The 27,577-nt window shown below is 37.6% G+C and overlaps 1 protein-coding gene across 1 annotated transcript in view; it reads left to right on the top strand.

Annotated features, from left to right (window-relative positions):
- LOC128665245 (SLAM family member 5) overlaps nt 1–27,577 on the top strand; it is a 316,692-nt gene that overhangs the window by 113,957 nt on the left and 175,158 nt on the right. Inside the window, exon 2 of the mRNA XM_053719918.1 lies at nt 3,498–3,815. Within this exon, the coding sequence (XP_053575893.1) occupies nt 3,498–3,815 (318 nt within the window). The remainder of the gene's footprint in view (nt 1–3,497; nt 3,816–27,577) is intronic.

The raw sequence follows: 27,577 nt of genomic DNA, 5'->3' as shown, positions 1-27,577 counted from the left end.
CAAGTAAAAACGGTACACACCATCAACCACAACCTCCTGGTGCACTGCTAGTAATCTCATCTAGCAATTGTATGTATACCCAGACTCTGCAAACATCCAAAGGGATACAGAGCAGGCAATCACAGGATAATTTCAAACAAGCCTTTAATGCCCAGTGCAAGTTTACAAAAATAACGTTTCAGCTCAAACTGTAACAAACACACCAACTAAAACCCTTAAAATACTCATTCACAATACCTTAATAATTACAAAGAGAGAAAGCAGCTTATCCTACTTTCGTGATTATGCTTCAGTGTGTAGTGGCATACAGACATGTTCAGCCGAGTGCCACATGAGGATGTCATTGGCAATCGCCGATGTTACCATAACAACCGTGTATACAAAAAGCAAAATATAGCAGTGTTACACTGTAAGCATGACATAATGTGGATGCTACAATAGCCTAACATCTACCAGCATAATGTGTCCAAAGACAAACTTATAAGGAAATACAATACTATCAATATAGATACAGTGTAACATAACAATCTCATGTTAAAACACTTTATAATGAGCACTCTATACCCACAGTTATTAATGCCCACATTATAATTATTTTACAAAGAACATTATGGTCTAGATTACAAGTGAGGCATGAATGGTTTTGCCCTAGCGCAATCACGATTTCGCTAGCCATTTTCATTTTGCTGATATTACAATTTCAGCAAGTTTACGCTTCTATCCTTTCCGCAATCTAAGAGCTGTGGTAAATTGGTTTCCAAAAATAAAAAGTTGCACAAAACACAACAAAAATACATTAGAAAGTACACTTACACCCATAAATAAACTTTTAACCCCTAAACCACCATACCCCCACATTGCAAACACAAAATAATACTATTTACCCCTAAAACCGCCAGCCCCCACATGGCTAAAGTACCTAAATAAAATATTAACCTCTAAATCGCCATCCCCCACATCGCAAACACTAAATAATACTATTAACCCCTAAACCGACAGCCCCCACAAAGCAAAGTAATAAACTTACATCTAAACCCCCTAACCTAACACCCACTAACCCAAGCCAAATGAAAATAAACAAAAATTACAAAATAAATCCTAACTACCAAAAAAAAAAACCTTACCTGTAAAAATAAATAAAACCTAATCTTACCTTTAAAAATAAACCTAAAATTACTAAAAATAAAAAATCTCACAATACCAAAAATAAAAAAAAACATAACATTAAAAAAAGAAAAAATCCTAACATTTCAAAAAATAATTAGTCTAAATTTACATAAAATAAAAAAGTAATTCCCCCCCCAAAAAATATTTAATCCTATTAATACAAAATTTTGCGATGTGGGTATGGTGGTTTAGGGGTTAATAGTATAATTTATTTATTGTGATGTGGGGGGATGGCGGTTTAGGGGTTAATAGGCTAGGGGCTTATGGTAGGGTGTTTGGTTTGTTTTCACTTTTTTTTCTCCATTGATTTACATGAACGTTACATGGACGAGCATGAGAAAACTCTGCTTAGGATTTTTGCGTTTTTCGAGTTACCGCTAGCGCAAAATACGTTTTTTTCAACTTGTAATACCAGCAGAATACAACAAGAGAGAAAAGCTTAACAGGACATTTGAAATTAAAAACAGACTAACATATATGTCTGAGTATGTAATCTATATGATCATCTGTCCTTGTTTCCTATATTACATTGGCAAGATGAACACAACATTCAGAGAACGTTTAGCAAACCACAAATCACCAATCCGACAGGCTATTAAAAATGGCTGTTCTGATCAGCCTGTGGCCAGGCATTTTCAACAAGTTAGAAAGTGTTTTAACATGAGATGGTTATGTTACACTATGGGGCCCATTTATCAAGCTCCGAATGGAGCTTGAGGGCCCGTGTTTCTGACGAGTCTAAAGACCGCTGCTCCATAACCCTGTCCGCCTGCTCTGAGCAGGCGGACAGGAATCGCCGGAAATCAACCCGATCGAGTACGATCGGGTTGATTGACACCTCTCTGCTGGCGGCCCATTGGCCACGAGTCTGCAGGGGGCGGCGTTGCACCAGCAGCTCTTGTGAGCTGCTGGTGCAATGCTGAATATTGCTCTCCGCATTCAGCAAGGTCTTGCGGACCTGATCCGCACTGTCGGATCAGGTCCGCAAGACCTTTGATAAATAGGCCCCCTTATCTATATTAATAGTATTGAATATCCTTATAAGTTAGTCTTTGCACATATTATGCTGGAAGATATTAGGATAGTTCAGCATTCACATTGTGTCTTGATTGCAGTGTAACGTTGATATATTTTACTTTTTGCTTACATGGTTGTTATGGTAACATACGTGATTGCCGATAACATTATCCTGCGGCACGTGGCTGAGCGTGTCTTTATGCCGCTACACGCTGAAGCATAATCACGATGGTAGGATCATCTGCTTTCACTCTTTGTAATTATTATGGTATTGTGAATGGGTATTTAAGGAGCTATGGTTTGTAAGTTAGTTACGTTTGTCTGGCCTCCATTTGATTAAAGCTCTAGGTTGAGCTGAAACGTTATGATTTAAGGCCCTATAAGGTCGCACTGGGCATTAAAGGCTTGTTTGAAGTTATCCTGTGTTTGCCTGCTCTGTATCCCTTTGGACATTTGCTGAGTCTGGGTATACATACAATTGATATATACTATATATATATATATATATATATATATATATATATATATATATATACAGTATATATATATATATATATATAGCATATATATATATATATATATATATATATATATATATATATATATACAGTGTATAGTAAAATTATAACAGTGTGTATAATCAAACGAAAAAAGAAGGTAATGATGCAGTACAACACCATGCACTAGAATCTACTAGATGGTCATGGAATAATATTCAAAAGGTAATCTTCTTCACAATTCTTCATATAAATTGCGAAACACAAATCGCGCTACGTATATTTTACATTTCTACAGTATGTTCTTTATATGTGATACTTCTAAGGCAAAATAGATATTTATAAGTATTTATTTAGAGGAATAAATATACAGGTATAGGTATATATAGATATACCGGTATTTGGTATAGCGCACGTCTGGTTTTGCTTGAATGCAAACTTTTTTACTTTCAACCCGACGCATGCAAAAAGCTTCTGTCTAGTAAAGTTTATGCTCGAGCAGAAGTGCTAAATAACGCTCCTCTCGTAATCTAGCCTAAAGTGGGGAATTCTGGGTAAGGATATGTAAATGAGCAATCTATGTGCCTTATACATGAGAAACATTTATTTTTTCTTCATAAAACCAATATAATTATAATTATAGTCTACAAGTCTTATTTTGAACAGATTCTACAGCAGCTACATAAAGGAGATATCTTTAAAGTCTAACGGTCAGATGTTAATGAAGGTATTCCCTAAGCATTTTCAGTTTTTATTAATGGCTTATAAATGTTTTGTTGTTACTGCTAGGAAATAACAAGTAACTTTCTTTTGCAGATATTTCATGTAAAACATTATGTGGAGATACAATAATTGTCAATGGGACAGAGAAAGAGGATGTAATTCTACAAGTGGATAAATCTATTAATATTCAAAATATTGTTTGGACTGCTGGAGAGGAGTATCTTGCAAAGACATCAGCAAACGGTCAAATTGATATTCAAAGGAATAAACTAAAGAAAAAACTGCAAAGTGAACAAGATGCTTCTTTAAAGTTTCTGTTTGTAACAGATGAAGACCAGAGGACCTACACAGCAAATATACTCCTCAGTGATGAAACTACATGTATACAACGATTTGATCTTAGAGTGTACAGTAAGTACTTGAAATATTGCAATATTTAACTAGGTACTTTTAGTACAATTATCAAATTTCTTCTAATTTCTGCTATTTCCATAATCAATATTTCCTGTTTGTATTAGACATGAGCATTCAGATTCAGACGAATGTAAAAAACTACTAATTATTCATTGCATTAATTTATAAACAAGAGGTCCCTTTAACAGAACAATGAACAAACAAATGCATGTAACAAAAAACAAATTGTTGACTTGTTCAGGCATTAAAACCGTTAAATTTAAGAATAATCCAGCAATGTTGTTGTCAGGTGATAGATTTGTGTGTAAAAGAATAAATATGTACTTTTGTTCTTTTGTTCTTGGTGCTGCTTTGTTCCTTTTCTTTGCGCTGCTGCTTACTTGAAGCAATACTTTATTATGTATTACTTTATTTAAGTTCCAGCTGTCATTCTACTGCTATGAAGACATCACCCATAGGAAATATCTGGTGAATGGATTTTCATTAACAAATTAATTCTGAACAGCCCATGAAAGAATAACAGACAAATAAATATAGATATGTTATTGTGTGACAAATGTTTTGTCCAAAAGAAATGTGTTTACCTATGCTTGTCTAGATTGTATATATTAAACTTTATAGAACTGTAATTTTGTACAGGGATATATTCACAGATAATTACATTTTATTAATTACAGCTTAGGTTATCAATATTTTATTTAGATCTAATGAAAGACAATACATTTATTTAAGGATGCACAGCACATAGTATCCACTCTTATATTTTCAAAAACTTAAATGCCAAAACTAATTTTCATGATTCAGATAAAATATGCAATTTTAAAACTGTTTCCAGGTTATAATATTTTCCTTTTTCACACTTTCTGAGGCCCCAGCTCCTACTGAGCATGTGTAAGAATTCACAACACATGCATTTGTGATTGGCTGATGGCTGTCATGTGATACAGGGGGAAGCAAAACAGAAATAACTTTAAAATGTATCCTTAAAACATCTAAACATTTGAAATTCACACATAAGGCCCAGTTCTAAAAAGCTGTGAGTTTGTGAGATTCTATAGGAAATCTTACCAGTTCTATGAGGTCCCTGTCTCATACTTCCCAGCATTTGTTGCTTGGAATCAGGGACTAAGGAGGTTTATGGACGACCGTTACAGTTTTGTGCATGGAACTGTGCTGGGAGGGGTGGGATAATGGGTGGTTAGTGGAGAGAGATTGTGGGTGTGTCTGGTTGGTCAGTAGGTGTGTCTGGGAAGTTTGTGGGAGTGTCTGGGTAATATGTGGGTGGGGCTAAGGGAAATTCTGCAAATAGGGACATATGTTTCAGAGGGACAGAGCTTAGAATCAGGGACTTTTTCTCTCAAATAGGGACAGTTGGGAGGTCTGTGTCCTAATTCAATAAAGGCAATTTTTACCTCTAGAACAGTGTGTTTCACAAAGGGGTGTTCCCTGTTTTAAACATGTGAAGGGGAAGCATACATTACAATGGTACTCACAAAGAATCATAATTTACAAACTATATAAAAGGTAAAAATTAGATATTGAAATACAAAAATATGGAAGGGGCGGAGCCAGCACGAGAAGAGATAGGTCGCACACCGAGAGAGCTCCCAAACAAAGATCCCTAATTACTCTCATTTCAGCCCTAAAACTCACTTTATAGTTAAACCCCAAACATCTATCACTACACCGCTACTCTGCTGATCCTGACCGATGCCTTGTACCTGATGGCTGCGACCATTCAGTAGGACAACACGGCGGCAGCGCTATAGCTTGCTACCTTCACGCAATACAGAATCCGGATAAGGCGGCTAAGTGTTTAGAGAGCTGACACGTTGTGGAGCAGTGCCGGAGACACCACATCTAGTACTCCATTATCGAGACACCTTATGGATCCAACTGAACTGTAGAATACAGCGCAAGTTCGGCTGCTTAGGCGGATAGCACCATTTTACACAGGCCGCAGAAAAGACTTCATACCAGTCACGGACCTACAGGTCAAGCCACCAAGCTTCTCAGGGACACTGAACCCACATTTTTTCTTTCGTGATTCAGATAGTGAGGCCTATTTATCAAAGCGTCAACTGAAAATACGCTTGAATTCCGCATTGTAGTTGTTGCGAGATTGATGCGCCATAGTTATCAAAGTGTCAAGATCGGAATAATTAGAATTTTGTGACATAACATACAATTCGCCGGTCTCAATTCAATGCAGATCGATGCAAATAGAAAACCTGTTGAATTTAAGCGTAATTCTCAGTATTCGCCCTCCTATTCGACACAATTTGAAGCTGTCAAGAAGTTATCAAAAAAAGAATAGTTATGCTCACGTCTTATCCGACGCAGCGTACCTAGTTTTCAATCCGCCACCCTTGAGGTGGCGGATGCTATAGAAGTCAATGGGAATCGGAAAACACTTAAATCTTATGTTAGATGCTGCGAGAGAGTGAAGCATATCACCTAATAAAACTCAATTTAAAACATTATTAAATATGTATACCCTTCAAAAATCAAACAATATTATTGATCCACATTTGGTGCACTAGTAGATATAGGGATAAAAATGAAAAATACATTACTACTGATGGATTATGCTACAACTTTGTCTCTCATTACAAATCAAGGGGACAATATTATTTCTACATATTTGGTGCAAAGTTTTGCCCCAAACTTGTCGCACTAATAGATATAGAGACAAAAATGAAATAAATACAGAACATAATATAGCTAACTTCCTTTTTATTTTTTTTTAAAAATCTATGTGCACCATGTTTAAGCCATGTAATACAATTCCCACTCTCCACTTCGCGCCATATTTGAAGCAACACTTTTCAAATCAATTATGACGCAAACTCATAAATAACCCACACACTAGTGAATTTTTACACCTCTTTTGATTGGAATATGCATAATCACATGACTTATGACATCAGCCAATCTGATTCAAATATACATTATAAACTATCACTAACGAATCAAATTGCTTGATACTTCTGTCATTGATCACTCATCAGAACTTGTAAGTGCCATTTGTTACATTGTGTATTATACTTTGAAAGTATGTATATGGGAAATTAGTATTAAATATAAACATGATGTTGACAGTAGGACACACAGTGTAATATTTTAGACAAGGATTTTAAAATTTGAATTGATGTTAATTTCAATAAAATCTTAAGCTGATAGCTCAAAGGGATAGCCCTCCTAACTTTAAACTGTCATGATTCAGATACAGCAGAAATTAAATTCATCTATTTACTGTCATGATATGTTCAGTGCATTTCTTCCTTCTCTTGAATTTCTTTTTCAGTAAGAAATGTCATCTTATATGCCAGGCCATTTTATAACACCTGTGAAGTGGTGGTTTTTAAAAATAGATTGCAATCAGGAGGGGTAAGACAGGTGCAGAGAGAACCCTGGCCCAGCTATTAAAGGGACAGGAAACCCCAAAATATTATTTCAAGATTTGGATAGAACAAACAATTTTAAACAACTTTCCAATTTACTTCTATTATCAAATTTGCTTCACTCGATTATTATCATTTGCTGAAGGAACAGCATTGCAGTACTGGCAGCTAGCTGAACACATCTATTTAGCCAATCACAAGAGACAAATGTGTGCAGGCACCAATTAGTAGCAGCTCCAACTAGTACAACTTAAATTTTCACTTTCCTATCCCTTTAAAATAGCCATAGATTTCAAATAAATACATTTGACACTCTGATTACATGTTATATTCAAAAGTATTCCTGCTCAGAATAATAATACATTTACAATATATACATATAGTGGTATAAATAAACACAGATATATGACAGACAACATTGTTTAGAACAAAAAAAGGAACTTCGGGACATGTAAATATGTTTGCAAAAGATTTCTGACATAACACACACACACACACACATACAGTGGGGAAAAAAAGTATTTAGTCAGCCACCAATTGTGCAAGTTCTCCCACTTAAGAAGATGAGAGAGGCCTGTAATTTTCATCATAGGTATACCTCAACTATGAGAGACAAAATGTGGAAACAAATCCAGACAATCACATTGTCTGATTTGGAAAGAATTTATTTGCAAATTATGGTGGAAAATAAGTATTTGGTCAATATCAAAAGTTCATCTCAATACTTTGTTATATATCCTTTGTTGGCAATGACAGAGGTCAAACATTTTCTGTAAGTCTTCACAAGGTTGTCACACACTGTAGCTGGTATGTTGGCCCATTCCTGCTTGCAGATCTCCTCTAGAGCAGTGATGTTTTGGGGCTGTCGCTGGGCAACACAGACTTTCAACTCCCTCCAAAGGTTTTCTATGGGGTTGAGATCTGGAGACTGGCTAGGCCACTCCAGGACCTTGAAATGCTTCTTACGAAGCCACTCCTTCATTGCCCGGGTGCTGTGTTTGGGATAATTGTCATGCTGAAAGACCCAGCCACATTTCATCTTCAATGCCCTTGCTGATGGAAGGAGGTTTGCACTCAACATCTCACAATACATGGCCCCATTCATTCTTTCATGTACACGGATCAGTTGTCCTGTTCCCTTTGCAGAGAAACAGCCCCAAAGCATGATGTTGAAACTCCCATGCTTCACAGTAGGTATGGTGTTCTCTCTCCTCCAAACACGACAAGTTGTGTTTCTACCAAACAGTTCTACTTTGCTTTCATCTGACCATATGACATTCTCCCAATCTGCTTCTGGATCATCCAAATGCTCTCTAGCATACTTCCGACTGGCCCGGACATGTACTGGCTTAAGCAGGGGGACACGTCTGGCACTGCAGGATCTGAGTCCCTGGCAGCGTAGTGTGTTACTGATGGTAGCCTCTGTTACGTTGGTCCAGCTCTCTGCAGGTCATTCACTAGGTCCCCCCGTGTGGTTCTGGGATGTTTGCTCACTGTTCTTGTGATCATTTTGACCCCACGGGGTGAGATCTTGCGTGGAGCCCCAGATCGAGGGAGATTATCAGTGGTCTTGTATGTCTTCCATTTTCTAATTATTGCTCCCACAGTTGATTTCTTCACACCAAGCTGCTTGCCTATTGCAGATTCAGTCTTCCCAGCCTGGTGCAGGTCTACAATTTTGTTTCTGGTGTCCTTCGACAGCTCTTTGGTCTTCACCATAGTGGAGTTTGGAGTGTGACTGTTTGAGGTTGTGGACAGGTGTCTTTTATACTGATAACAACTTCAAACAGGTGACATTAATACAGGTAATGAGTGGAGGACAGAGGAGCCTCTTAAAGAAGAAGATACAGGTATGTGAGAGCCAGAAATCTTGCTTGTTTGTAGGTGACCAAATACTTATTTTCCACCATAATTTGCAAATAAATTCTTTCCAAATCAGACAATGTGATTGTCTGGATTTGTTTCCACATTTTGTCTCTCATAGTTGAGGTATACCTATGATGAAAATTACAGGCCTCTCTCATCTTCTTAAGTGGGAGAACTTGCACAATTGGTAGTTGACTAAATACTTTTTTTCCCCACTGTACATATATATATATATATATATATATATATATATATATATATATATATATATATATATATATATATATATATATATACAGGTATATATATATTTATGTGTGTGTGTGTATATATATACATACTAAAATATGTATGTCCAATCTTAAAAAGAATTCTAATAATTCACTCTTCACTTTGCACCAAATATGTCGCTACTTGCTATATTCGCAATTAGTCCTGCTCAGAAAAAACATAATTTATGTAAGAACTTACCTGATAAATTCATTTCTTTCATATTGGCAAGAGTCCATGAGCTAGTGACGTATGGGATATACAATCCTACCAGGAGGGGCAAAGTTTCCCAAACCTCAAAATGCCTATAAATACACCCCTCACCACACCCACAATTCAGTTTAACGAATAGCCAAGCAGTGGGGTGATAAAGAAAGGTGTAAAAAGCATCAACAAAAGAAATTTGGAAATAATTGTGCTTTATACAAAAAATCATAACCACCATATAAAGGGTGGGCCTCATGGACTCTTGCAAATATGAAAGAAATGAATTTATCAGGTAAGTTCTTACATAAATTATGTTTTCTTTCATGTAATTGGCAAGAGTCCATGAGCTAGTGACGTATGGGATAGCAATACCCAAGATGTGGAACTCCACGCAAGAGTCACTAGAGAGGGAGGGATAAAAATAAAAACAGCCATTTTCCGCTGAAAAAAATTAATCCACAACCCAAAAAAATAAGTTTATTCTCATAAATGAAAAACTTAAATCAAAAGCAGAAGAATCAAACTGAAACAGCTGCCTGAAGAATTTTTCTACCAAAAACTGCTTCTGAAGAAGCAAATACATCAAAACGGTAGAATTTAGTAAATGTATGCAAAGAGGACCAAGTTGCCGCTTTGCAAATCTGATCAACTGAAGCTTCATTCTTAAAGGCCCATGAAGTAGAGACTGATCTAGCAGAATGAGCTGTAATTCTTTGAGGCGGGGCCTGACCCGACTCCGAATAAGCTTGATGAATCAAAAAAAAAAGGAAATAGTAGAAGCCTTCTGACCTTTCCTAGGACCAGAAAATAAAACACATAGACTGGAAGTCTTCCTGAAATCTTTAGTAGCTTCCACATAATATTTCAAAGCTCTTACCACATCCAAAGAATGTAAGGATCTTTCCAAAGAATTCTTAGGATTAGGACACAAGGAAGGGACAACAATTTCTCTACTAATGTTGTTAGAATTCACAACCTTAGGTAAAAATTGAAAAGAAGTCTGCAAAACTGCCTTATCCTGAGGAAAAATCAGAAAAGGAGACTCACAAGAAAGAGCAGATAGCTCAGAAACTCTTCTAGCAGGAGAGATAGCCAAAAGGAATAACACTTTCCAAGAAAGTAGTTCAATGTCCAAAGAATGCATAGGCTCAAATGGAGGAGCCTGTAAAGCCTTCAAAACCAAATTAAGACTCCAAGGAGGAGAAATTGATTTAATGACAGGCTTAATACGAACTAAAGCCTGTACAAAACAGTGAATATCAAGAAGTATAGCAATTTTTCTGTGAAATAAAACAGAAAGAGCAGAGATTTGTCCCTTCAAGGAACTTGCAGACAAACCCTTATCCAAACCATCCTGAAGAAACTGTAAAATTCTAGGAATTCTACAAGAATGCCAAGAGAATTTATGAGAAGAACACCATGAAATATAAGTCTTCCAAACTCAATAATAAATCTTTCTAGGGACAGATTTACGAGCCTGTAACATAGTATTAATCACTGAGTCAGAGAAACCTCTATGACTTAGTACTAAGCGTTCAATTTCCATACCTTCAAATTTAATGATTTGAGATCCTGATGGAAAAACGGACCTTGAGACAGTAGGTCCGGCCTTAACGGAAGTGGCCAAGGTTGGCAACTGGACATCCAAACCAGATCCGCATACCAAAACCTGTGTGGCCATGCTGGAGCCACCAGCAACACAAACGATTGTTCCATGATGATTTTGGAGATCACTCTTGGAAGAAGAACTAGAGGCGGAAAAATGTAAGCAGGATGATAACACCAAGGAAGCGTCAGCGCATCCACTGCTTCTGCCTGAACATCCCTGGACCTGGACAGGTATCTGGGAAGTTTCTTGTTTAGATGAGAGGCCATGAGATCTATCTCTGTAAGACCCCACATCTGAACAATGAGAAAACGCATCTGGATGGAGAGACCACTCCCCTGGATGTAAAGTCTGACGGCTGAGGTAATCCGCCTCCCAATTGTCTACACCTGGGATATGTACCGCAGAGATTAGACAGGAGCTGGATTCCACCCAAGCAAGTATCCGAGATACTTCTTTCATAGCTTGGGGACTGTGAGTCCCACCCTGATGATTGACATATGCCACTGTTGTGATATTGTCTGTCTGAATACAAATGAATGGTTCTCTCTTTAACAGAGGCCAAAACTGAAGAGCTCTGAGAATTGCACTAAGTTCTAAAATATTTATTGGTAATATCGCCTCTTGAGATTTCCAAACCCCTTGTGCTGTCAGAGATCCACAAACAGCTCCCCAACCTGAAAGACTCGCATCTGTTGTGATCACAGTCCAGGTTGGCCGAACAAAAGAAGCCCCTTGAACTAAACGATGGTGATTTATCACCACGTCAGAGAGCGTCGAACATTGAGATTTAAGGATATTAATTGTGATATCTTTGTATAATCCCTGCACCATTGGTTCAGCATATAAAGCTGTAGAGGTCTCATGTGAAAATGAGCAAAGGAGATCGTGTCTGATGCTGCAATCATGAGACCTAAAACTTCCATGCACATAGCCACTGAAGGGAATGACTGAAACTGAAGGTGCCGGCAGGCTGCAACCAATTTTAGACATCTCTTGTCTGTTAGAGACAGAATCGCGGACACTGAATCTATCTGGAAGCCTAAAAAGGTGACCCTTGTCTGAGGAATCAAGAAACTTTTTGGTAAATTGATCCTCCAACCATGTTTCCGAAGAAAAAACACTAGTGGATTCGTGTGAGATTCTGCAGAACGTAAAGACTGAGCTAGTAGTAAGATATTGTCCAAATAAGGAAACACTGCAATACCCTGTTTTCTGATTACAGAGAGTAGGGCACCTAGAACCTTTGAAAAGATTCTTGGAGCTGTTGCTAGGCCAAATGGAAGAGCAACAAATTTGGTAATGCTTGTCTAGAAAAGAGAAGCTCAGGAACTGATAATGTTCTGGATGAATCGGAATATGAAGGTATGCATCCTGCAAGTCTATTGTGGACATATAATGTGCGCGCTGAACAAAAGGCAGAATAGTCCTTATAGTCACCATCTTGAAAGTTGGTACTCTTACATAACGATTCAAAATTTTCAGATCCAGAATTGGTCTGAATAAATTTTCCTTCTTTGGGACAATGAATAGATTTGAATAAAACCCCAAACCTTGTTCCTGAAAAGGAACTGGCATGATTACCACTGAAGACTCCAGGTCTGAAATACACTTCAGGAAAGCCTGAGCTTTTACTGGATTTGCTGGGATACGTGAGAGAAAAAAATCTTCTCACAGGAGGTCTTACTCTGAAACCTATTTGATACCCTTGAGAGACAATGCTTTGAATCCATTGATTTTGGATAGAATTTATCCAAATATCCTTGAAGAACCTTAATCTGCCCCCTACCAGCTGAGCTGGAATGAGGGCCGCACCTTCATGTGGACTTAGGGGCTGACTTTGGTTTCTTAAATGGCTTGGATTTATTCCAATTTGAGGAAGGATTCCAATTGGAAACAGATTCCTTGGGGGAAGGATTGAGTTTTTGTTCCTTATTTTGTCGAAAGGAACGAAAACGGTTAGAAGCCTTTGATTTACCCTTAGGTTTTTATCCTGAGGCAGAAAAACTAATTTTCCCCCAATAACAGTTGAAATAATAGAATCCAACTGAGAACAAAATAAATTATTACCTTGGAAAGAAAGAGATAGTAATCTAGATTTAGATGTCATATCAGCATTCCAAGATTTAAGCCACAAAGCTCTTCTAGCTAAAATAGCTAAAGACATGGATCTAACATTGATTTTGATAATATCAAATATAGCATCACAAATAAAATGATTAGCATGTTGCAGTAAACGAACAATGCTATATGTCAGAATCCAATTCTTGTTGAGCTATATTCTCCAACCAGAAAGTTGATGCAGCTGCAACATCAGCCAAATAAATTGCAGGCCTGAGAAGATGACCTGAATATAAATAGGCTTTCCTTAGATAAGATTCAAGCTTTCTATCTAAAGGATCCTTAAAGGAAGTTGCGTCATAGACGTATTTTTCGCGCCAAAAAAATTCCCGCGCCAAGAATGACACAATAAAGTCTAACATTTTGTGCACCCACGGGCCTAATACCGCCCTCAATTTGCAAGAAGTAGTCAATTGAAAAAAAAGACTAAACGCCAGGTAAGAAAAAAATTTCTTAAAAATGTTTATTTTCCCAAAATATGAAACTGACAGTCTGCAGAAGGAAATACATGAACCTGACTCATGGCAAATATAAGTACAATACATATATTTAGAACTTTATATAAATGCATAAAGTGCCAAACCATAGCTGGGGTGCCTTAAGTAATAAAAAACATACTTGCCGAAAGACACCCATCCACATATAGCAGATAGCCAAAACAGTACTGAAACAGTTATCAGTAGAGGTAATGGTAAATTGAGAGTATATCGTCGATCTGAAAAGGGAGGTAGGAGACGAATCTATACGACCGATAACAGAGAACCTATGAAATAGACCCCCGTTAGGGAAATTATCATATTCATAAGTGATACTCCCTTCACGTCCCTCTGACATTCGCTGTACTCTGAGAGGAATTGGGCTTCAACAATGCTGAGAAGCGCATATCAACGTAGAAATCTTAGCACAAACTTACTTCACCACCTCCATAGGAGGCAAAGTTTGTAAAACTGAATTGTGGGTGTGGTGAGGGGTGTATTTATAGGCATTTTGAGGTTTGGGAAACTTTGCCCCTCCTGGTAGGATTGTATATCCCATACGTCACTAGCTCATGGACTCTTGCCAATTACATGAAAGAAAGAATACATTTACACTATATACAAAAATGTGCAAAAGAGAAATGTGCTTGTTCGTGGACAGTATTGAAATGGTATAAATAAAGTGGGGAAAAGCCTGAATAGCCGCGACATCGATGACTGTTAGTTAACACCAGTCCGATGCTCTTCACACCGTACTTGACACATGTGTTTTTGACGGCTCTTTTGCTAAATAAAGAGATCGTATTCAGATCCGCAGCCGCAATGTTTGGCGAGCGTATTGACGCCCTCGAATGCATCATAGTTGACGCTTTGATAAATAGGCCTCAGAGCATGAAATTTTAAGCACCTTTCTAATTTACCTTAAAGGGACACTGAACCCACATTTTTTCTTTCGTGATTCAGATAGAGCATGACATTTTAAGCAACTTTCTAATTTACTCCTATTATCAAATTTTCTTCATTCTTTTGGTATCTTTATTTGAAATGCAAGAATGTAAGTTTAGATGCCAGCCCATTTTTAATGAACAACCTGGGTTGTTCTTGCTGATTGGTAAGGTGATTGATAAATGAATCCACCAATAAAAAAGTGCTGTCCAGAGTTCTTAAATAAAGATAGCAAGAGAACGAAGAAAAGTTGATAATAGGAGTAAATTACAAAGTTGCTTAAAATTGCATGCTCTATCTGAATCACACAAAAAAATGGATTCAGTGTCCCTTTAAGCTTTAATGTTTTATTCTAATATATATTTTTAGTTGTCCTAAATAATAATAATAAAAAAAATCAGATTTGTGTGCCTGCAGGCACCTGCGATGTAAATCCCTTGCTACACAGATACCTTTAGGCCTCAAAGCCTAACTCAACACCACTTCTCAAACTCTGCTCTAGAGGTATAACTGTCCCAAATCACCACACAATAACTCTTTGGCTCAAGAATAGCTAACAGCTACACTCAGAACATACTATATATCTCCAAATAGCAGAAAATACTGAGAGTTAATCCTACCTACGCTAAACCTGTAAAACTCACAGAAAATACCCAGTATCTCAAGAGGTAGAAATAATAAGTCCAGAAAAATGCCACTTAATATAAATAAAAGTCCAAACTTTATTTAGGATCCAAATCCAGTTCCATTAAAAACATATGGAGGTTACATCAAAGGTAGGGGGAGAGACGAATAAGTCTTACATGTTTCGGCAAGGTATAGCCGTAATAATAGACATAAATTCATACAGGTGTCACCCTTATTTACAAAGGTAAAATGTTCCCCATTGGTTAAAACATAACACACCCTTCCCCTTCCTTCCCTTGCAAGAGAAAAAAAGTTATTAACCCTTTACGCTGCATAAGTATTTAACAATCATGAATGACACAAAAGAAAATACAGAAATATTTCAAATAGAAGAAATATACATTAAAGGGGGTCTGTGAATGTGGAAGGCTGATTTGCATAATATATTAACATCAGAGCAACTAGTAATATATAAATAATGTGAGATACATAATAAAAAGCAACTCAATAGCTACTGGGCTGAATTAATTATATATCTAATCCATGCTGCAAGTTAAAGCTACTGGAAATATTAATCACATTTACACAGTACCAAAATACATTTAGCTCATGAATAGAAATATATATATATATATATATATATATATATATATATATATATATATATATATATATATATATATATATATATATATATATCATGCCATCCCATCTATCACTGGACCTAAGATTGAAACTTAAAGCAGAAACCTGAAATGAGAATAGCTAATTAGTATTTACAACACCATCAAACTAACAAAAAATATATATATAAATGCTAAAATATAATGTTACAAATATTATCAAAGAGGTAGATGAAGATCAAATTCACATTGTTACAACCAAGTTAGACGAATCAGAGCTTATGGGTTACATTAACAGAGGACCTAAGCCTCCTTATAATTAAAAACAAAGAATGTTATCTAAGGTGTATATAGAAATAAACGGTGAGTTTGACAAAATGTTACAGGATGTTATTGAAAACCTTAAGAAAGATATTATACAAGTCAAACATGTTTTCTTATGGCTAGATTTAGAGATTGGTGGTAGATGGGGTGCGTTAGCTACGCGTGGTTTATGTCTAACGCACGGCATTGTTTGACTCCGGTATTTAGAGTTTATAAACAACCTTCTAACGATACTTCTAACGCGTGTATTGCACATGCGGAATCCTGCACGCGTTAGACAGTCTCCCATAGAGATCAATGGAAAAGCAAACAAACAAGCTTTTTTCATCTAACACTCGATCTCGCGAGAAATACGCACAGCTCGGTCATATGACGCATAACACATCATGCACAACAATAACACGCCGCAAAAGTCACAACAACAATCACTAAACAAAGCACACAAGCATTACACATTCACAAGCGGGGGGAATTTTATTTTAATAAAATACACGGAATACGCATATACTTTAAGATGCGGAAATACGCAAAATAACAACAAGAATAATTAAAAAAATACATAACTAGCAAAATAATCGCATTCAATATCACTATATATTAGGACAAACATACATATACAACACTTCACTAATACCACACCATCGCAAATTCACATTTAAACATAATACTATTGGACAATGTTATAGAAAACGACCACTATGACATCATCGCATTCTACACATTCCACAAATACTAACTCCAAATGAGCATGCTCACATTCACACACCTAATACACATTGCACAAATACTAATTAATAATAATGCACACCTGAACACAATTTACAACGCAAATAGGTACATCATTAAACATTTACACAGGGTATATAAGCAACACACAAGCATGGCTTCTTTGACTGTGTTGATGGTGGGTCTTTGGAGATTGGAGGTTTAAGATTAGAGAGTTTGTGCATTATTGTGAGTGAGTTAGTGTGAGAGAGTCAGTTGTTAGTGTTATCGTGAGTGAGTGAGTGGGAGTTAGTGATAGTGGGAGAGAGTCAGTTAGTGGTAGTGGGAGTTAGTGACAGTTAGTTGTAGTGTGAGTTAGTGAGAGTTAGTAGTAGTGTGAGTTAGTGAGAATTAGTAGTAGTGTGAGTTAGTGAGAATTAGTAGTAGTGTGAGTTAGTGAGAATTAGTAGTAGTGTGAGTTAGCGAGCGAGTGCTTTTTCTGTACACATAACACATTTACACGCAAACACATTCAATACATACATACACTTATCAATAACACTACATACACTCCATACCCCATACCCTCTCATACTACACTCCATACCCCATTCCCTGTACTCCCATTCCCTGTAATCCCATTTACTCTTATCCCATACCCCATCCCCATCCCATCCCCTAGTTACATTTAGTTGACATATCCTCCTTTTTGTCTTCTTCTTCATTTTGTTCATTTAAATACTCCTTACCCTCTTTTATTTATATCCCTTTCACACTTTCAGCACTTTTTTCGTCTTTTTAGTTCTTTATTTTGACCCCCTTTCATTTGATCACACTCACTTTTGGGTTGCTTAGTTGGGGTTTAGTTTAGGGAAGAGATGGAGGGCAGGCAGGGGAGAGGTAGAGGGGGGAGGAGAGGGAGGGGGAGAGGAACAGGGCAGGAAGGGGGGCAGGAAGCAGGGGTGGAAGCGGTGGGTGGACCCAGCCACTTGGTTCAAGATGAACAAGTGGCTGGGCCCAGTGGCAGACAGAGTAGGGCTTCAAAGTCCGGGAAACAGAGGGCATCGTCACAGGGGAAGGCCAAGGCGACTAGGGAGGCGAGGTTTTCGATGGAGGAGAAGGAGACCCTCGTAGAAGCCTATATGGCCAGGTATAGGAGGCTGCAGCATCAGAAGACCACCCCGACTGAGAAGAGGAAGCTCTGGCAGGAGATAAGGAATGCAGTCAATGCAGTGGGTGGCCAGAACAGAGATATGGACTCTATAAAACATCGATACCGGGACTGCAAGATGGATCTCAAGAAAAAGTTAAGCCTGGAAGCCCGACATGCCGCAGGAACCGGTGGCGGACCTGCACTGGAAATCGAGTACTGCCGATGGGAGGAAATGTTGCGTCCCAGCATCTCCGAGGTGGATATATTCGGTATCAGAGGAATTGATACCGGGAACCTGCAATTCTCATCTGACGGTAAGCTCATTTAAGAATAAACTAACATACAAATGTATTTCAAGGGACACTATACGCAAACATTTACTTTCATGATTGAGGTAGAGAATACAATTTTAAAAAACATTCCAATTTTCTTATATTACCTAATTTGAATCATTCTTTAGATATACTTTAATGAAGAAATAGCCATGCACACGGTGAACCAATCACAGGAGGCAGCTATATTCAGCTAACAATCAGCAGCTTCTAAGCATATTTAGATATGCTTTTCAGCAAAGAATATCCAGAGAATGAAGCTAATTAGATAAGAAAAGTACATTAGAAAGTTGATTATAATTGTATGTTTATAAATCATGAAAGATAAAACATTGGGTTTCATGTCCCTTTAAGGATCAGATTAATGCTATTACGTTGTTTACACGCATTCACAATAACTTTGCGGTTACATTAGTATCTAGGCTATAGGTTAGGTGTGCATTTAAAAAGACTGAAAACAAACGCTAAAACATTCAGATTGACCACAGATATCACAAACACGGTTTAGAAAATGCGGAAATCGTATTGATTGTTAGATTTCTAAGTGGATTAATGAGGCTGCATTTGTAATTGTATCGTAAGCGAAGTCATTTAAAGCTTTATTTGGAAATATGCTAATATATACATTTATTTCTTTTTAAAATATACAGAGTCTGGGGAGGAGGCAGCACAGCAAATACCGGCTCCTTCTTTACCCCGGGATGAGAGTGGTGGGGATGAATATCCACCTCGGAGGGAAGAGGCCCCCCATGACGAAGAGGCCCCCCATGACGAAGAGGCCCCCCATGACGAAGAGGCCAAGGAAGCAGAGGAAGAGGCCACGGAAGCAGAGGAGGAGGCCGCGGAACCAGAGGCACCTCAAGGACTCGCACCCCGCCGTGCACGGGCACCCCGCCGTGCACGGGTACCCCGCCAAGCACAACAAGAGGAAATAGCGGAGGTGCGGGTTCTACTAGACTACATAGACCAGATGCGTAACTCCCGGATACAAAATATGGAAGGCCGAACTAGAATTATTGCAGGACAAAACCAAATAATTGAAGGCCAAAACAAAATAATAAACATACTTACTCGAATAGAAGAAGGGCAAAACAGAACCTTTAATCTACACCAAGAGATGTTAAATTTTTTATGGGAGGCGCATGCTGGTCTGCCTCCTGGTCCGCCTCCTGCTGCCGGGCCTCCTGCTCCTGCCGGGCCTCCTGCTGCCGGGCCATCTGCTCCTGCTGGGCCTCCTCCTGCCGGGCCATCTTCTCCTGCCGGGCCTCCTGCTGCCGGGCCATCTTCTCCTGCCGGGCCTCCTGCTGCCGGGCCATCTTCTCCTGCCGGGCCTCCTGCTGCCGGGCCATCTTCTCCTGCCGGGCCTCCTGCTGCCGGGCCATCTTCTCCTGCCGGGCCTCCTGCTGCCGGGCCATCTTCTCCTGCCGGGCCTCCTGCTGCCGGGCCATCTTCTCCTGCCGGGCCTCCTGCTGCCGGGCCATCTTCTCCTGCCGGGCCATCTTCTCCTGCCGGGCCATCTCCTCCTCCTCACCTTGGTCGTCCCAGTACTCTTCCTTCCACTCTTCCCACAACATATCCAATGAGAACTCGTCGGAGTCGGCAGTTGACCCTCCCAGAGCCTCAGCCCCGTGGGAAGAGGGGAAGGAAGAGGAAGTAAGTATTTCCTTTCATGTTTAATGTTATTTTTATTTAATGTGTAATGGATAGGTATGTAATGATGTGGTTTTCATACACTTGTGGACCACACTCTGTATATAATCGACTTCTATGGGATCGGGTCCATGGAGGCAGATTGTTTGCAGAGTGTGGGTTATAAGTGTGTGAAAACCACATCACATACCTATCCTTGTTCATGATATTGATTGGTTTCTGTGATGTGATGTCCAAACTGTTTCCCGAATCGCTAACAAAATTACCATTACAATTATCCATGATGGCATATTACTGTTTGAATGTCAATAACACAGCTTAAAGGGACATTAAAAAAATTATTGATTACAAAGAATACACTGTATTATGCATTATCAAGCTGGAAAAAACAAAACATGGAGAAATACGTGTGACTTATGTGCTTACCCTTGGATCTATGACTATGAAAAATGACCACTTATTTGTTGTTCTGACATAACAACATTTTAGACATCAATGATCAATACATGGTAAATAATATGCTATATGAGCACAAGGTTTTAGATATACAAATGCTATCCAAATGCCCTCTAGTGGTCAAATTGCATAATGATTAAATGCACTCTTCAAGCTCTAAGAAATGAGCACACGAACCTCATAGGTTTAGCTAGCAAATTAAAATAAACACAGACAAATGATTAATTGGTGAGAAAACTTTGATATCATTGACTTTTATAATAATGCAAAACATGATTTGTTTTATAAACTGTCCCTTTAACAAAATTACATATGCTAACATATATTTGCAGATTGTTGGTATATCTACATGTACTTGTTAAAACAATAAATATTGAAAAAAGATTTATATTGACGTGTTAAATAAAGTCTATTTTCTTAAAGAGACATTATTGTGTTAATTTATTTTTATAAAGACATTTGTTTTAACAATGAATATGGTTTAAAGTCCTTTTAGGAGTGGGGGGTGAAAATATGCTAACAATAATATATTTGGAGATTAACCAATGTGGAACTCATACATGATACAAAAATAAACATTTGCATTAAAGGGACAGTATACTATCTTTTTAACAGAACTGTATATAAAAGACACTACTAGAAACAACAAGATTAACATATACTGATATCAATATTACAAAGCTTTAAACACTTTCAAAGAAAATCGGATTAGCTCTCTTGAAAATATAGATGAACCCCCATTACAACCGTAAAACAAGACAGTACCCCATCATTAACATATGAAAAGACCCTTTACACAAACAGGAGAAAGCTGGAGATGGTACTCACATGAAACTTTGAGGCTTGGCGAGGAGTCTGAAAATTACTTACATTTTATTTGAACAGAAACAAAATGAGACGTGTATTTGGAAAACAATGGACTATCTAACTAGAGACCAAATAAAATATTTTGATTTATAATGTGAGTGTCTAATGAACCTTTAATAAAATATACAACGAAATTACATTTAGAAGAAGTCTGCATCATATATTTAGCATATGATAAAGATAAATGCATGTTGATTACTTTATTCTAACACAATAGCACATATTTATGAATTAGATATCTTTAACATTAAACACAACAGTCATTTTTCATAAAAAGGAACATATTGTTGACAAACATATTAAACAACATGGACTATAGAGATTTGCACTTGCCTCGAAATATCTTATGCATGAAAACATTTGGCTTTCGTTTGTTTATTCAACCAGACATCCAGCAAAAGAGAATGTGGTGGTCTTTATCAGCTATGGGTCAACAATATAACATGATGCAAAAAATCCATATTCGCCATGGTTTTAAACCTGTCTTCTCATTCACAAACGTGTTTAACGTGCACAAACAAATATTGCAGGAATACGTAATACAATCTGACGTTTTTTTACCTTTGCATGTGACGTCTTAATTAACATGGCGCTTCCTTGATCGCGTAAGAACGCAAACCAAAAAAAGGCGCATCCTTGATCGCGTAAGAACGCAAACCAAAAAAAGGCGCATCCTTGATCGCGTAAAAATGTCACTCAATACAAGGAATCATTGGACAGCCTGGCAGGTGATGTCTTAAGCAACATGGCGCATCCGAGATTGCTGAAAAACCGCAGCCAATACAAGGACTCAGTTGACAGCTTGGCATATCAATAAGAAACGTATTTATATTTTAGTAACTAGTATGTGTCTAGATTGCTATCTAGTAATGTCACGAAATCATGAAGCATCTTTTCGGACTTGACTGTCCCTTTAACTATAGCTATGGTGTATATCTTTAACATTTAAAAGATACACATGAGAAATACATATGCCATTGATGTTTTAAGATATGTTTAGATTGTTTTGGAATAACAATAATGACACATGTATTGATCAAACGTGTCATTTATTCAAGTTGAAATATGGTCAGCCTACCTATAGCCATATATGGGAGAAGTATTTTGTAAAAATATTTGGTGAAAAATATTCCTCATCTAAAATATGCGCATTACACACAGAGATTGATTTGGTTACACTTTTACAATAAGATAGAATTGAAAATTAAATACATGTGCTGTCAACATTACAATAAGATTGTTTAGTAATAAGATTATATGTCCTTGTTCATGTAAAAAGGACAAAAACGCTTTAGAAATGGAAATACATTCATTAACAATTGTGCTCCCCATCACTTAAAGGGACATGATTTTTATTTATAAAAAGAGGATACACAGAGACAATACTAATTCAATAACATGAACACTTTACAGGGATTATATCATTGTATCAATCCTCAGATCATTTGTTAAAGGTGCATCAATTCATGCAGAGTTTAGAAATACACACATGGATGTGAAATTTGAAATATACATATATATATATACACAAATAACTATCTATATATACATATATAAACAATTACTATGCTAATCATAATCATGCAATGATAAAGCTTTTCGAAAAATATATAAAGACAAATAATAAAATTACATTGGAGATGTTAATCTTAAAGTCATTTACAATTGTATTACATATATGATTCATGAAACACCATTATTTTTGTTAAGGTCCCTTTAAGGATCAACCAGATAAACTAGAGATTTCAATCAATGACATGAATAAGGAGGACAAAGAATCGTGCAATGACATGTCTTTTATTAGGATGTCAGAAAACATCAACAACGTTTATAAATAATCATGTAAATATCTGGGAAATTGGAGACATATGACAAGGTAAGAGAGTGCATCACAGTCCATGAAGAGAGTTGCCAAGGGCCAGCATAGCCCCATTTGAGCCATATGACAAGGTAACAGAGTGCATCACAGTCCATGAAGAGAGTTGCCAAGGGCCAGCATAGCCCCATTTGAGCCATATGACAAGGTAACAGAGTGCATCACAGTCCATGAAGAGAGTTGCCAAAGGCCAGCATAGCCCCATTTGAGCCATATGACAAGGTAACACAGTGCATCACAGTGCATGAAGAGAGTTGCCAAGGGCCAGCATAGCCCCATTTGAGCCATATGACAAGGTAACAGAGTGCATCACAGTCCATGAAGAGAGTTGCCAAGGGCCAGCATAGCCCCATTTGAGCCATATGACAAGGTAACACAGTGCATCACAGTCCATGAAGAGAGTTGCCAAGGGCCAGCATAGCCCCATTTGAGCCATATGACAAGGTAACAGAGTGCATCACAGTCCATGAAGAGAGTTGCCAAGGGCCAGCATAGCCCCATTTGAGCCATATGACAAGGTAACACAGTGCATCACAGTCCATGAAGAGAGTTGCCAAGGGCCAGCATAGCCCCATTTGAGCCATATGACAAGGTAACACAGTGCATCACAGTCCATGAAGAGAGTTGCCAAGGGCCAGCATAGCCCCATTTGAGCCATATGACAAGGTAACAGAGTGCATCACAGTCCATGAAGAGAGTTGCCAAGGGCCAGCATAGCCCCATTTGAGCCATATGACAAGGTAACAGAGTGCATCACAGTCCATGAAGAGAGTTGCCAAGGGCCAGCATAGCCCCATTGTAGATATATGACAAGGTAAAAGAGTGCAACAGGCACAACAATAAACAGAAAAAAAGGCCAAATGGCAACCATAAAAAATACATCAACATGTGGACGGAGGATTCTTCTCTGCGCCCTTGGAGCATCTCCAGATCCTCCACTTACTGGTCATCCCCTTCATCGTCCTGTGCATGTCCAGCTCCAGATTTAGGCATTGAACGTAATCTCATGATCTGGCGAAGAGTCAAATGCTGAACATGGAGCTGGGCCTGCATGGTGTCGTTCATCCCTCTCAGGACAGCTGCGTTCCTCAACACGGCCTGCTCTACACGTGCTATACCTTCTAGCATGAGCCATGTTGAGTCACAGCCTAAAATAAAGAATAAATAAAATATTAAGGATAATTACACAACCGAAGAAAAAATAAGCAAAGATACATTGTCATCATAAAGACAAATCATTCTTTACATCAATTTGTTGAAATTGATTCTTTACACATTAAATATGTTATTCAGACAGACCGAAATCATTAAAGGGACAGTTTACTCAAACATGTTGTCCCCTTTAATTGGTTTTCGATGATCCACTTATACAGCTTGAGTGTCTAAAATCTTGTTAAAGGATTTGCATTGTACTTACATTAGCAATTTAAATATTTTAATTATACTGTGGTAGGCACACCTATCCTTAAACATTTTGTAGTTGAGGACAAGCTGTGTAAACATAGCAACCTGAACAAATTACATTCCCACTGGGTTAGACAAGAGATAATATATCAATATTTGTACATAAATTGTTGGATCCAAGTAGTGGTGATTGGTATATGTAGTGATATCAAATTAAAGGGACACTGAACCTAAATATTTAATTGACTGATTCAGATAGAGCATGACATTACAAATGATAAAATATTACACATATTCTTTAAATGTTAGAATTCTCTAGATAGATTTTGAATGCAAGAATGTAGGTTTATAGGGCAGGCCATATTTGTTTATCAACTTTGGTTGTCCCTGCTGATTGATGGATACATTCATCCAACAATAAAGAAATGATGTCCAGACTTATTTTCGATTGAAAATTAATTCTAGGCATTTCTTTGTTTCAATAAAGATAGCAAGAGAATGAAGAATAATTCATAAGAGTAGTAAATTATAAATTTCATTAACATTGCATGCTCTATTTGAATCACAATAGAAACAATTTGCCTTCAGTGTACCTTTAAGTATCTTATAATGTTGATTTTGAATGATACTTACAGCTGTGGCTGGGAAGCACAATCCGACACCCAGGACAATGAAGGTTGAGACAGGGGGGAGGGATGGGATTGGGTTGGGGAGGGATGGGCTGCTGCTCTGGGGTAGCCCGTACAGCTGGGGAGTGGTGAGTTGGGGGCTGGGCAGCTGGGGTAGCTGTACGGGCCAAAAGACGGGGAGAGCAGCGAAGGGGGAGGTAGGGGCGTTTTTTGGGAGGGATATGACGGGACAAATGGGAAGGGCCAGGAGGGGAAGGGGACTGGGCAGGGGGCTGGGCAGGGGACTGGGCAGGGGACTGGGCAGGGGGCTGGGCAGGGGACTGGGCAGGGGGCTGGGCAGGGGACTGGGCAGGGGGCTGGGCAGGGGAGGAACAATGATGACCAGAAGCAGAGGATCCATCTGAAATAAATATAATAAATATATTAACATCTCATACATCATGAAATCCAAGCAACGCATTTCAACTTGATTATGTTTGCAATATACTTAGAAGTGTGTTTGAATTTCTAAACAATGATGACATGAGGATATGGTATGCATATAGGCACTCAGATGAATATCAATGACTGTCTGTACAATTCAAAAATTATTATTGTGGTTTGGCCTAGAATATGCATGTGACATCATGATGGCATGAATTTCAAATCCAAATATTTAACCCTTTAAGGACACAGCTTTCAGTTTGCTCAATTGTTTTATGACGGAAAAATTCCGTCATATGTCCTTAAGAGGTTAAACAAATCCAAGCATATCTTCATGCTGCCTGATATATAAAGGGGGCAGTAGTGTATTTGAACAGACAAATAATATTCCTTTTTAAAGTGCAAAAGCTGTAGACTTTGAATGTCTTCAATAAAATGATTTCAAATAAATAAACATGTTGGATACATGTTAGATATATTTCACATACCATCAGACTCCAAGGAAGCCTCTTCCTCCTCCGTCCCACATGTTAAATCAATCTCTGTAAAACATAACATGTTGTGTACACGTTAAGATCAGATATTATAACATATGTTACTGTTGCTCAAAGACACACATCAATGTTGCATTAAAGATATACACACCCAAAGTTATGATTTACATCATTTTGATGGAGCATACAAATGACATTATATTTGTTATTATCAATGATTCGGATTTTCTATTTATTGTTTGTATTAATTTTCAAATCATAAAAGCATAGTACATTGAACATTTAAGATTTCTCATGTGTGTATCACTTGATGATTGTTGTCAAAAATGAACCTGGAAACAAACATATGCTATACATCTTCTGAATAACAAAGGTGTAGACTAAGAAAGTTTTATGTCTTAATCTTTCAATATTCAAATAAAATTAATATATAATCAGAGGAGTCAATTATATGTTTGTTTCAAATGTTATGCTTCATCAGAATCATGCTCATAATATTGATTAACAATACACCTTCAATGACATATAAATGAGTCAATGGACTTACCAGAAGACCGCAAAGGCGGCTCTGTGTCAGTGCTGGATTCCTCTGGGCTCCCCACACCAACTCTCTCTATGAATGATATAGATATATATTAGTGAACACATTTGGGATAGCACTAAATCACATCTGGATCGATTTATAAGAATAATCAACTTGAAAATGTGAAGAATAGAGCAGTCATTATAAAATAAAATGCTTGATTGAATCAAGGGGATTCTGTAAAAAATGATGTATTGAACATATGTTTAATTTCTGACTATATTAGATATCAAACTCATCTCATACGATGCTATTGCATATCTAAATATACCCATTGATCAATGTTCTTCAAAGAATACACACAAACCACATTTTGAATAACAGCTGTTGACAAATATAAACAAAGACATGTGGCACATCGAGCCATTTGTGCAATGTACAGTAATCTTGTTTAGGACACAACACATATTGATCACAATACCAAACCAAATTGATTAGTACAAATATGTAATCATGGTGCTGTTAGAGTATGCTTATATCTAGAAAGTAACTCCAACAGTGAATATGTGAATTATATATCAATATTGTCTAATCCAAAGAATGGAAGGATTAATGAATCTATTGTTTATTAAAGGGACACTGACATGATTTATTTCAATCATTGATTTCACTGTTCAAACTGTTCCAAATGATTTCACATTGACTCCTATTATAATTTTAATGTTGCTACATTTTAATCTTAAAGGCAGATAAGCAATATTGGATTCAATAAATATTG

This window comes from Bombina bombina, chromosome 1 (assembly GCF_027579735.1).
Source record: "Bombina bombina isolate aBomBom1 chromosome 1, aBomBom1.pri, whole genome shotgun sequence".
Taxonomy (NCBI): domain Eukaryota; kingdom Metazoa; phylum Chordata; class Amphibia; order Anura; family Bombinatoridae; genus Bombina; species Bombina bombina.
Note: the sequence above shows the minus strand (reverse complement) of the source record. Positions and strands in the feature narration are given on the sequence as shown.